The sequence below is a fragment of the Calonectris borealis genome, chromosome 22, assembly GCF_964195595.1.
Source record: "Calonectris borealis chromosome 22, bCalBor7.hap1.2, whole genome shotgun sequence".
In the NCBI taxonomy this organism is placed as follows: domain Eukaryota; kingdom Metazoa; phylum Chordata; class Aves; order Procellariiformes; family Procellariidae; genus Calonectris; species Calonectris borealis.
Window position 1 is genome coordinate 6,712,281 of NC_134333.1, and position 11,686 is coordinate 6,723,966.

At 58.1% G+C, this 11,686-nt stretch overlaps 1 protein-coding gene across 1 annotated transcript in view; it reads left to right on the top strand.

Annotated features, from left to right (window-relative positions):
- The window catches only part of MRC2 (mannose receptor C-type 2), a 31,999-nt gene extending 26,878 nt beyond the window's left edge, over nucleotides 1-5,121 (top strand). Inside the window, exons 21-33 of the mRNA XM_075171084.1 lie at nucleotides 53-120; nucleotides 356-456; nucleotides 577-722; nucleotides 1,022-1,136; nucleotides 1,219-1,382; nucleotides 1,586-1,694; nucleotides 2,174-2,412; nucleotides 2,500-2,668; nucleotides 2,843-2,992; nucleotides 3,274-3,393; nucleotides 3,788-3,967; nucleotides 4,351-4,377; nucleotides 4,901-5,121. Coding sequence (XP_075027185.1) covers nucleotides 53-120; nucleotides 356-456; nucleotides 577-722; nucleotides 1,022-1,136; nucleotides 1,219-1,382; nucleotides 1,586-1,694; nucleotides 2,174-2,412; nucleotides 2,500-2,668; nucleotides 2,843-2,992; nucleotides 3,274-3,393; nucleotides 3,788-3,967; nucleotides 4,351-4,377; nucleotides 4,901-5,121 — 1,809 coding nt within the window. The remainder of the gene's footprint in view (nucleotides 1-52; nucleotides 121-355; nucleotides 457-576; nucleotides 723-1,021; nucleotides 1,137-1,218; nucleotides 1,383-1,585; nucleotides 1,695-2,173; nucleotides 2,413-2,499; nucleotides 2,669-2,842; nucleotides 2,993-3,273; nucleotides 3,394-3,787; nucleotides 3,968-4,350; nucleotides 4,378-4,900) is intronic.
- The last annotated feature ends 6,565 nt before the right edge of the window (nucleotides 5,122-11,686 follow it).

An 11,686-nucleotide genomic window follows, 5' to 3' on the forward strand; every position in this document is an offset into this window, starting at 1 on the left:
CAAGGACACCCAGTCCCTGCAGGGCACTGAGGGGTCCTCTCCGGGCGTGCAGTTCTCCAGGGGCCAGGAGCAGCACTGGTGGATCGGGCTGCACACCTACGAGAACGACGGCAGGTTCAAGTAAGTCGGAGAGCAAGCCACCGCGTCCCTGCACGTCCCCACGCCGCCGTCCCCAGCTCTCAGAGCACTGTGGCTCAGCACCTGCATCTCGGGGGTCTCATCCTGGGGTGCTGGGGTGGAGATTCCTCACCCAAAAGAAGGCAGTGGTGGGGCATGCTCCCAGTTAGGGCGTGCAACTGGTCCCATTTGCCAAGTCACCGCTGGGTCTCGTGCTCCCCACCGGTGCCTTTCGCAGGTGGTCCGACGGGTCCCTGCTCAACTTCGTCTCCTGGGCGCCGGGCAAGCCCCGGCCCATCAACAAGGACAAGAAGTGCGTGTACATGACGGCCAGCAGAGGTGAGGGGCCGGATCCGGCCGTGCTGGGGCTCTGGAGGGACTGGGGGCCGCAGGCTGGGCAGAGACACCCCTACCCCAGCGCGGCGGGGGGGGTCGTGCTCAGCCTGTCCCTCCCTGCAGAGGACTGGGGGGACCAGAAGTGCCCGACAGCGCTGCCCTACATCTGCAAGCGGAGCAACGGGACGGCTGCGAAGCCTTCCCTCCCGCCGCTGCCCGCTCCCGCGAGCGGGGGCTGTCCCCGCGGCTGGTTTCCCTTCCTCAGCAAGGTGCGGAGGGGATGGAGAGGGGACGGCCGCCTCCTGGCCCCCCGCCGAGGCTGAGAAGCGGTGGGGTGGGGAGGAACGCGTGCACGTTTTGGGGGAAATGCTGGGGGCTGCATGCACGGGGGTGTGGGAGAGGTGCGCCGCGGGGTGCGGGTGCAGGAGAGGGTGGGGGGCTGGCGGGGTCGGGGGTGCGAAGGGAGAGGGACGGTTGGGGCAGAATGGGGCTGCAGAGGGTGGGTGAGTGGGCAGGGTGGGGGGGGCGGCTGCACCCCCTGGACCGTCCCGTGCCCCCGCCCCTGCAGTGTTTCAGCTTCAACGGCCGCGACAAAGCCGAGATAGTGAAGTGGCCAGAGGCGAAGCAGGCCTGCGAGAGCCAGGGCGCCGTCCTGGCCACCATCGCCAGCCCCCTGGAGCAGGGTAGGTGCCCCCCGCCCCCACCGGCCCCGCTGGTTTGGGACCTGCCGGGGGTGGTCCTCAGCGCCTCGCCCGTCGCTTGCAGCTTTCATCACGTCCATGCTGCCCAACATCTCCTTCGACCTCTGGATCGGCCTCCACGACGCCCAGAGGGAGTTCCAGTGGGTGGAGGGCGAGCCGCTGCGGCACGTGAGCTGGGCGCCCGGCGAGCCCTCGGGCTGCGGCGCCTCCAGTCCCCGCGACAAGCCGGTGGGTGAGACCCCTCCGTAGCATCCCCCATCCCTTGGGAAGGTCTCAGCCCCGTGTCCCACCGTCAGGACGGAAGGTTTTAGCGTGCCGGGGTGGCTCTCTGAAGGCAGAGCAGGATCTGGCGCTGTGGGGTGGGGGTCCCTGGGGTGGAGGTGTCCGTGGGGGTGGGATGACGATGCTGACCTTGCGGCTTGGCTGTGCAGACCAACTGCGTGGTGGTGTGGCACGGCTCACCCCCCCACTTCACGGGGCGCTGGGACGACCGGAGCTGTCTGGAGGAGAAGCACGGCTACATCTGCCAGCGGAGCATAGGTAGTGGGGGGGCGGCGGGGACAGCCCCCATCTCTGCTCACTGGGGACCTGCCAGCACCGCCCCGGTGCCCCGTGCTGTGGTGGGGCTGTGGCCGGGGAGCTCAGGGCGATGGGCTCCGCTTGGGGGGAGCTCAGGGTGCTGGGGGAGCTTGGGGACATGGGCTTGACCTGGTGGGGGGGCGGTCCCTGGTCCCAGCAGTTTGTGGGGCACCCCCAAACCTGTGCTCTGCGTGTCCCATAGGGACGTGCACCCTGATGGACAGCCCCAAGGCGGGGATGGCACCGGGGTGTCACTGCTTGTCACCCCTGGGAACATGGCCTCTCTGCCCTCCCCGGTTGCAGCGGGATGTCCCCCGGTGCCCGTGCCCCGTGCACAGTGCCAGGGACACCCCAGCTTGGGGGGGGATGGACGAGGGAGTGACCCCCTGGGATGAGGAGTGTCCTCCATGCCCTCTGACCATCTCTCTTTGCTCCCCCAGACCCGTCCCTGAGCCCCGCGCGGACGCCGTACCCCCCCTCGCCCACCGGCACCCTCTTTTACCACAACAGCACTTACCGCATCCTGCAGAAACCCCTCAGGTGGCACGAGGCGCTGCTGCTCTGCGAGACCCTCAACGCCACCCTGGCCACCATCCCCGACCCCTACAGCCAGGCTTTCCTCACCCAGGCCGTCAGCAGCCTGCGGGCTCCGCTCTGGATCGGGTTGGCCAACGACGAGGTGAGGGAAGGGGGCAGGCGCCCGGGGCGGGGGTCCCCAGGGGGTTGTGGAAGCCCCCCCAGCTTCTCCTCGCCCTTGGTTCTCCAGGGAGGCCGGAGCTACTCGTGGCTGACGGAGGAGAACCTCTTCTACGCCAACTGGCAGGACGGGGAGCCCCAGCAGGTTGCCGGCTGCTCCTACATGGATGCGGACGGGAGCTGGCGCACGGCCGGCTGCGACACCAAACTGCAGGGGGGCATCTGCCAGCTCCGAGCAGGTGCTGGGCACGGGGAGGGGCACGGGGGCTCGGCGGGAGGCGGACTGGGTGGGGAGCACCCAAGGGTTGGAGATGGCATCCCACTGGGGACCTTCTGGAGCTCTGTGCGTGTCCCTGGGGGACCCTGACACCGTGTGCCCCCCGCTCCCCCCCAATGCACTGTGTGCCCCCCAGGTGCCCCCCGCATGCACAAGTGGAACTACAGCGGCAGCTGCCCCAAGTCGCTGGAGGACTCGTCCTGGATCCCCTTCCGGGACCACTGCTACACCTTCCACATGGAGATCACCCTGGGGCAGAAAGACGCCATGAGGAGGTGCCAGAAAGGTACGGGGGGGCTGTGGCGGCTGGAGGGGGGTGACGCACCCCTGGAAATGGAAGAGGATGGGGACCCCAGGATGCCCGTGGGTGCATGAATGGGACCCCTGTCCCTGTGCCCATGTCCAGCCTTGGTCAGCCATCATCTCCTCCTTGCTGTTACGTGTTGGGGTTCCCCAACTCCCACGTGGTTTGTGCGTGGTTCCTCAGCTTTGTCCTCTTGGGTGCTACTCCTCCCGAGCTCCATCCTCAGAGCTCTGGGCTCTTTCCTGACACTCTTTCCTCCGCAGTTGGTGGCACGGTGTTGTCCATCCAGGACGAGATGGAAAATGTCTTCGTATGGGAGCACCTCCAGGCGTACGAGGGCCCGTCCAAGGGTGCCTGGCTGGGCATGACCTTCAACCCCAAAGGTACAAAGGAAGGGACAAGGTTTTATCCCCTTTAGGCAACATCATGAATTCCCACCAGGTCTGCGGTGAGCAGAGGAAGCCCTTGGTGGTGGCACCAGTGTGGGGGGCTCATGTCATAATGTGACTGGGAGCCCCATTGCCTCAGGCCATGCTGGACGTGTCATGAGTGTCCCCCTCTGGCTTGGTGGGATGGGAGTGGTGGCTTTCAAGCCCAGAGCCTCCTCCAAGGCGCTGGAGCCTGCAGGTTCAGGAAGGTGCCCTGCAGCCCCTGGTCTTCTCCATCACCCCATCACACCTCCCCGTTGCCCCATCACACCTCCCTGTTCTTTCTGAACTGGGGCAAAGATGGTGTGTCCCCTTCAGCCTCTCCAGACTTAATTCTTCCATTTCGCAGGTGGCACCTTGGTTTGGCATGACAACACCGCCGTGAACTACTCCAACTGGGGCCAGCACGACACGGGGCCCAGCATGCTCAGCCAGAACAGCTGCTACTGGATCCAGAGCAGCAACGGCGTGTGGCGCCTGGGCTCCTGCACCAACGTCACCATGGGGGTCATCTGCAAGATCCCCCGAGGTAGGGCCCTCCTGGTACCCCGAGGTGCCTGGGCTGATGTGGAGTGAGCTGGGGGTCTGGGCAGGGTGCCGCAGGGCAGAGCTCTGTCCCGCTGGCAGCACCGGCCACGTGTGTTGGGGGATAGTAGGGGCTGGTGTTGGGGTCTGCAGGCCCCCGCTGGGCTCAGTGGAGCTTGGGGGGGCTGTGCACGTCTCAGCGGCCGGGTCAGCATCTCGGGGCAGGATGAGGCTGGTGGGGTGGTGGTGGAGCAGAACCAGAGGACCCCCCCAGTCTGCGTGGTGCGGCGCTGGGAGCAGTGGAGGACGCGGGGCCGGTGGTGCCGGCGCCGGGAGGAGGGGAGGGTGCCGTAGCCGCGCGCTCATCTGTCTGTGTTGCCGTTGCAGTGGAGGAGAGCAGCTTCTCCAGGGCAGGTGAGTGGCACCGTTAGCCTGGGCACAGCACCGGGGCCGGGAACTGGCACTGGGGGGCCGTGCTGCAGCCCGGCTTGTATTAATAACCAGAGAAATGGTGTCGGGGGGTGGGAAATCCTATTGGGATTTGGCCCTGGGTTAGGACTCCCCAGCAGCAGGAGCCATCGCTCCATGGAGGAGCGTGTCCAGCCAGCCCATTGCTGGGCTCTCCTGCCCTTGCCCGCGCTGCCTGGCCAGGCAGGGGGACGGACACCGCATCTGCTGGTGGGATCCCAAAGATCCATCCCAGGCAGCTGCCAGATGTTCCCGCACATCAGGAGTGACCCAAAGAGGCTGCCCGGCCCTGGGAGCTCTGCCACGGGCAGGACGTCCCCGAAACACGACAGCAGACTCCAGTCCTGTCCCGTTCAGACCCATCCTGCCCGAAAGCCCCCGTCTGGCTGGAGACCCACCAGCCGAAGCCCTTCTTGCGGGATGAGGAGAGGGCAGGCTGCGTTTCACCGGCCTTTTCCCCTGCCTGCAGCTCTGCCGGAGAACACGACGGCCATCGCGGTGGTGGTGCTGTCGACGCTGGCGCTGTGCGCCGTGCTGGGCGTCGCCGTCTACTTGTACAAGCGTCGGCGGAGCGCGGAGCGGGGGGCCTTCGAGAGCGCCCGCTACAGCCGCACCACCTCCAACCCCAGCGAATCCGCCGAGAAGAACATCCTAGTGTCGGACATGGAGATGAACGAGCAGCAAGACTAACGGCAGGGGGGACACTGGGGACGGGGACCTGGGGAGGGGGGAGGACGGAGAGCATCACACACGCTATCCCCACGGCGCACGGGGCAGGGGCGGCAGTGGGACCGTTGCAGCAGGGAGAGGGGCTGGGGTCGGGGTCGGGGTCCGGCCCGGCGGGCGAGCGGAGGGAGCTGGGGTCCCTCCTGCCCCAGGAGTCGCTGCCGCCACCTCCGGGCTCGTCCCCGGCTGCCAGGAATTTGCCTGCAGCAGCCATGGAGGCAGTTTCAGGGCTAAAAAGTTTCGAGGAAAGTTGCCCCCCCAGTTCAAGAGCTTTCTGGCGGCGTGAACAGGCTCCGAGACACCTTCCCCTTGGGAGAAGGCAAGCGCAGGCGTTCAGGGCCCTGCGACGGGCTCGTTCCCCCCATGAAGCGAGCTGGTGTCCGAGAAGACATCCTCCTGGGCAAGAGGTCTCTAAAGCCGATCTACCTCCCCTCCGTGCGCAGCGGCGAGGGCCCTGCCAGCCCCCCAACCCCGCCGCCGTGCCGCTCCTCTCCCCCTCCTCAGCCTCATCCCCCACCTCTGGCAGAAAGCAGCGGAGATGCCGTTGCAGCGATCCGAGCGTGGACCCCCCCGGCATCAGCGATGGGACCCCCTCTCCTCCCTGGCACATCCCTAGGGCTGCATCCAGCCCCGGCGAGGCTGCGACTGCTCCCCGCCCCCAGGGCTGGTAGCCAGAGCCCGCCCCGCTTTCTGTTACTTTGGTGTGTCCCCCCCCAAATAATTGCACGTGATAGCACCGGAGCAAACCGCTGGCCAGGCCCCTCCCCGGCGGGAGCATCCTCGGCACCCCGGGCTCCGCCGGAGGAGCCGGGTGCCGCGGCACGAGGCGCTGCCGGAGAGCCGGGGCCGCCCTCTGTCCCTTGCCGGGCAGGGACGGCGCGGGGCTGGGGTCGCTTGCCGCTGGTTGCCTGGTTCGGGCCAGAAGGACGAGCGTCAGGGCTGTAGGGTGGGGAGCGATTTGGAAGCTTTGGTGGTTACTTTGAAAGTTTGGTGGTTGTTGGTTTTTTTTAAGGAAACGATAGCTTTTTTTGCTATACTGTATTGAGTGCGTGCTGAATATATACGTTCTTTCACACAGCTGGCTGGGGTGTTTGTGGTTGCCTGTTTTATGTGTAGGGTGTAGAGGAGGAGGAGGAGGAGGAGGAGGAGGAGGAGGAGGAAGGTGATGCAGGGCTAAGCCCCTGCCTGGCTTTAGAGCTGTGCAGGATGGAGCGGGGGTGCCCCGGGGCTGCGTCCTCCACCATCTGCCTGCAGCAGCATCGCCGGTGCCGGGGTCGGGACAGAGGATGCCTGGAGACGGCGAGAGACATTCGGGCCCCGAGGGGGGTTCCCTGCTGGGAATGGGACCCAAAGAGCCCCTTAGACCTCTGAAGTGGGGCGGCACAGCCCCTACAAGAGACGTTGCATTTAGCCCTCTGCCTCCGAGGCTCGAGTTGGGGTTTTTTTTGTTGTGACGACAACGGGAACTAGCTAATTTTTGTTACTCTCCTTTTTGACACCTGTGTGGATTTTAAAACCTGTTGATTTCACTTAAGCTGGACATTAAGTGTTTAAGAAACTGTTGGGGGGTGGGATGGGGGAACCAGGGATCGTTGGGGTTTTGTTTACTTTTTGGCAATGTCCAAAAGCCGCCACGACGTTTCAGGGCGAGCGAGAATTTGGAGCGCACGGAGCTGCCCCAGCTCCATTTCTCTCTCTCGGCTTTCTCTGCATTTATTTTCTGAGGTCCTTTCTGGTTTGGAGCTGTTGATTTTGTCCACGGGCCCCTGGCTTCCCGATGCGGGTGCCAGATCCTGAAAAGCCGAGCGTGAATTCCTCCTCATCCCCAGCGGGCGTTAACGTACCAAGCAGGAAGCTTGGAGTGCGCTGGCATCCCTGCTGCAGGGATGGTTGGAATAGCAGGAGGGATGCTGAGCTGGAAGCTGTGCTGCTGGTGGGGATGGAGGTCCTGGATTAACTCCTCCTGGATGAGCAGAGCTTGTTAGGAAGTCCTAAAACATAAAGGTTGAGGTTAGGATTGGTGGGAAGGAGTGGGCAAAGAGTGGTGCTGAGGTTGAGGGGTGCAGCCGGGCAGGGTTGGGGCTCGTTTGGAGAAGTGCATGAGACCCCAGGCAAGGTGGGGGCAGGGAAGCACGGGGGCTACGGCTGGGGCGGTGGCGAGTTACCGGCGCCGGGGGAAAGCCCGTGCCGCGGATCGGCATGGAGTGCTGGGGGTTAGGAAGGAGGTCCCGTAGCCGTGCGGGAGGGATCGCGCCTGGCTTTCACACAGCCCTACCTGGGAATGCCTTGTTTAAGAGAGTTTCTTTTTTTTTTTTTTCTCCTTGATTAATTTGTTCTCTTTTCTTCTTCTCTTTTGCTTTCAAGAAGAGAAATCTGTACAGTCTAGGGGAAATTTTGTATGAGAAGAGTTTTGCCAGCTGTGGGCAGTGATCAGGATTACGGCAAAAACGCATATATGGTTAAGTGGTATCTCCTATCACCATTAGAATAATGTGAAGAATTGCTTACAAGGACCCTGTCAATTATATATATATATAAAAAATATATATATATAGTTTTGCATTTTTTTACTCTCTGTGGTTTGTAAGATCCTTTTAGAAGCTTGGAAATAAAATTTCCTTCCCCACCTATTTTCTTCCTTTATTTCCCCCCCCCCCCTTTTATTTAGGGAAAACAAAACTTGTCTTTCCCTGTGTCCCTAACAAGTAGCAAACATGAAGCTGAAATTACACCTACCTGTCTCTAGCGGAGGAGGCTCAAAGGCTGCCCAGGTGAGGGGGGATGAGGTATTAATTCCTGGCATTGCTTGGTTGTGTGTCCCGTGGGTCTGGTGGCTCTCCTCTGCTGGCTGGTATTCAGAAGAGTCGGCTGGAGGGAGAAGATGAAGGAGAATGGGCAACGTTTACTTGCGGATGACTCCCGAGTTCAAGGAAGATGTCAGGTTGAGCAGGGTCCTTGGAAAAGCACTGAAAGTTTTGTTTCTCACCGAGGGTTGGGAAATGGGGCTGTAATCCAGCTGAACCTGCTCCATCCCGTAGCTCGTTCCGGAGCGGTGAACAGTGGATGCAACCGTCGTAGCACCAAATGTCCTGCAGCGTTCCCGGGCACTGCCGGTGGAGGAAGACTGCGGAGGAAGCTGCACCAAAGCCGTTGCACAAGAGCACTTCTCCTGAAGCAGCGAGGTCGGCAGCGTCCTGCTGGCACAGCGCTCGGGCATCGCGGCGGGGGCAGCCGCCGGCAGCGTTTCCGCACACGAGGCTTCCCCCTGCTCGCGCCGCGTTCGCTCGGGGCTGTTTACTCGCCTCCCTCTGCTTCAGGGCTTCCCCCCAGCCCTTCGGTAGTCGGGGGCTGCCCGCACCCACTGCTCCCTTCCCTGGGGGACAGACAGCAGCCTCCCCGCTCCCCCACCACGCTGATGTGGTTGGGAGAGACAAGACCTCAACGAGGTTTCCCTTGGGTTTGCCGGGGCCATTTGGTTTTGCCTTTCATGTGGTGAAGAGCTCGGAGCAGAAGCTCTAAGGATGCCTTTGAAGGAACAGATGATTTTTCTTTTCTTTTGTTTTTCACCCGAGAGGTGAGAGGAGCTGGCGGGGGGGGGCAGCAAGGGCTGCTCCGTTTAATTGCAAACAGTAATGGAAATAATGCTGCGTGACACCGGGCTGCAGCGGGGGAAAGGACACTCGAGTCATCCTCGTTCTGGAGCTTAAACGCTCTCAGGGTGACCTGACCTGAATTCAGGTATGTGGTTTCTCTTCAAAGGAAGCCCAGTGAAACTTGCACTGCTGATTTTAAACAGGTGAAGTGCAGAATGCGCTTTTTTTTTTTTTTTTTTTTAATTTAAAGTAAATGCAGCCTTTGGAGAAAATAGGAGTTTGTAGAACCAAGGGCCCTTTCTCACGGAGATGAAGAATCTCTGCCTTTTATCTGCTCTTCTAAACTCGAATTGAGCACACCCATTTTAAGAGAGTCATTAGAAAATTCCATGAGGTCTGGTTCAGGCTGGGTTCATCTGGAGAAGGATACGAAATAACCTCGTTATTTTAATCCCCTTTAATTTCCCCACTGACTACTTAGGTACCAGACAGAGGGAAGGCAACACCTCCGAGGCTGGCAACTAGGACACTCTAAAATTAGCCATTGGCAGGTGCGCTTCTCGCCAGCCCCTGGCCTGCGGACGAGTGGCAAGGGTTTTGGAGAGGAATGTCAGGTTTATTTTCAGAAGGAATTTATAGCATGTCTAAGAAGTGCAGCACACCACACCCAGACTCCAAGGTGGGCTTCACCTGATAAATCCGAGTTGACCTGGGCTGCTGGCATAGCCTTAGGCTCCCGTCGTAGTCAGCTCTGATGCACTCACTGGGCACTAGTGGCCCAGATGAATGGTGACCTAAAGCGCCCTTTTCTCTTGAATAAAAAAAGAAGGCTGGGGCAGCTAGCTGAGCTGCAGCATCTACATCGTACCTGCTGTTAGGTGAGCAGAATCCTGCCCTAAGAGGCTAATTCCTTTGATTTTGCCTGCACTGATAGATAAAAGCAGACCTAAGCTGGTTAGGGCTCACTCATCATCTGCGTTGAATACTTTTAGCCCTGCACTGAGATGGTCCCAGTACCCAGAGTGTGTGGGAAGTGCTCAAATATATTTGGGAGCCTTACAGTACGCGCAGTGCAGATGCAGTTATGCCGTGCAGTTATTCCAAAGACACGCCGGCTGTTTGACTAAAAGCTGTAGCAAGCAGTGTGCACAGAAAGGGTGAGGAGTCCGCTGGGCTGAGCCTGCTCTTTACCACTCAGATCCGACACAGCAGTGTTTGCGGAGGTGAGAATTCGGAGTTAAATGTTCAGGGAAAAGAAAACGCTCAGTGGCTGTAGCATATCAAAGATCGAGGCTCCTCAGAGCCGCAGAATGCGTACGACGTGTATGGACTGTGACCAGTGGACACTGCCTTTTTGAAGCAAATTGCAGTTGGTAGCTGTTTTCATTTCACCCCATGGTAAAAACCGCTATTCTGCAAAGAACCAGTTTGTGCAAAATGAGTAACCACAAGATCTTTGTTTCCTCATTCCCAGAATGCAGGCGTAAGTCTGACTCAGAAGTTACTGATCTTTGCTGGATAAAGAAGGAATGCAATGTTCTGTGAATACAGTGTCTGCTTAGTAAGTAATTTTGTTCAGGAATAATCACTAATATGCTGGGTACTCTTCACTTGGGATGGTTATCAGTCATATTATCATGTATAGTTCATGTTTAATAATTACCTTCTAATTCATGCAGTTGGTACATAGTTTGTGAGGACCAACTTGGAGACTAGTGAGCACAGCCACGCATGCGGATCAGGTTTCCAGGGACGGACAATAACCAGCACAGTGTTAGCAAGCAGCATGGGGGATATTAAGTGCCTCAAAACTTGCAAAATTATATCCTCTCATCACACACAGTAAAAAGAATTATAATTTATCAAGCAATACATTTCAAGTTTATGTGGAATTGAGAAGTTAGGAAATACGTTAATCAGACAAGAATTCAGAAGGTTCATGTACAAATCTGAGCGTAGCTTAAAAGAATTATACAGCAAATTTCTACTGATCAATCCAATTTTATGCTGAGATACAAATACTCCAGGCTTCTTGTTGTACAGTTTGGTGAAGCCTTCAGGTTCCTTCCTATCTTACCTTCCAAACAGCAGCAGTATTTTCTAGTTGCTTTGCATGGATTCAACTCAGTGTCTTTGTATGTCAGCATTCAAGTCAAGATCTGAGTAACCGATTTTCTTCTGCCTTCATTCTCCCTTCTAAAACAAAGGAAAAACCCCTCTCTGTTGAGGCCATGCTAGTTGTTAAAGAAAGAGAACATTAAATACAAGAACTTTACTGAAAATTCATCCCACTCAAGCTGAAGGCAATGCACTCGATGGTTTGTTGTCATGTGCGTTCAATCAACAGATATAAAAGTGTGCTTTGGACCTTTTGGCTGTAAGCTGTGTATGGGATCACATCACTTCATAAGCTCAAGCCCTAATCAGAAGAAACCTCAGACGCAAAGAATGTCAGTATTACATGTGACTCAAAACACACAGTAAAGGAACCACAGGCATCTCCATAGCTTGTGACTTTAAAGGTTAAAGGAGGTCAGTTAAAAACCCAACTTACTAGCCAACTGTTTCCAATTAGGTGAGGCAGTTTTAGGACATAATCAATAGAAATGCCATGTTGACTTCACTGCTAGTTACCTTGACCTGTGGTCTTTTAAAGTCATTAGCAGTCAGTGTTTGGACTTCTAAAGACATCAGTAGGACTACAAACGGGACTGTGTGACATAAACACACTTGTTTTGGCTTTAATTAAAGTAGGAGAAAAGTGGGGGTATAAAAAACGGTGAAAAGGGTACTCGATATAAAGGCTTCTTGGAGGAATTCCAATGTCATGAGAGTTTTATCTGTTTTTCTCAGAGTCAGGATCTGTAAATGAAGAGAGAAGGGTGTTTTAGAATACCTTTCTTCATCAACAAGAAAAATACTAACTGAACAAGATG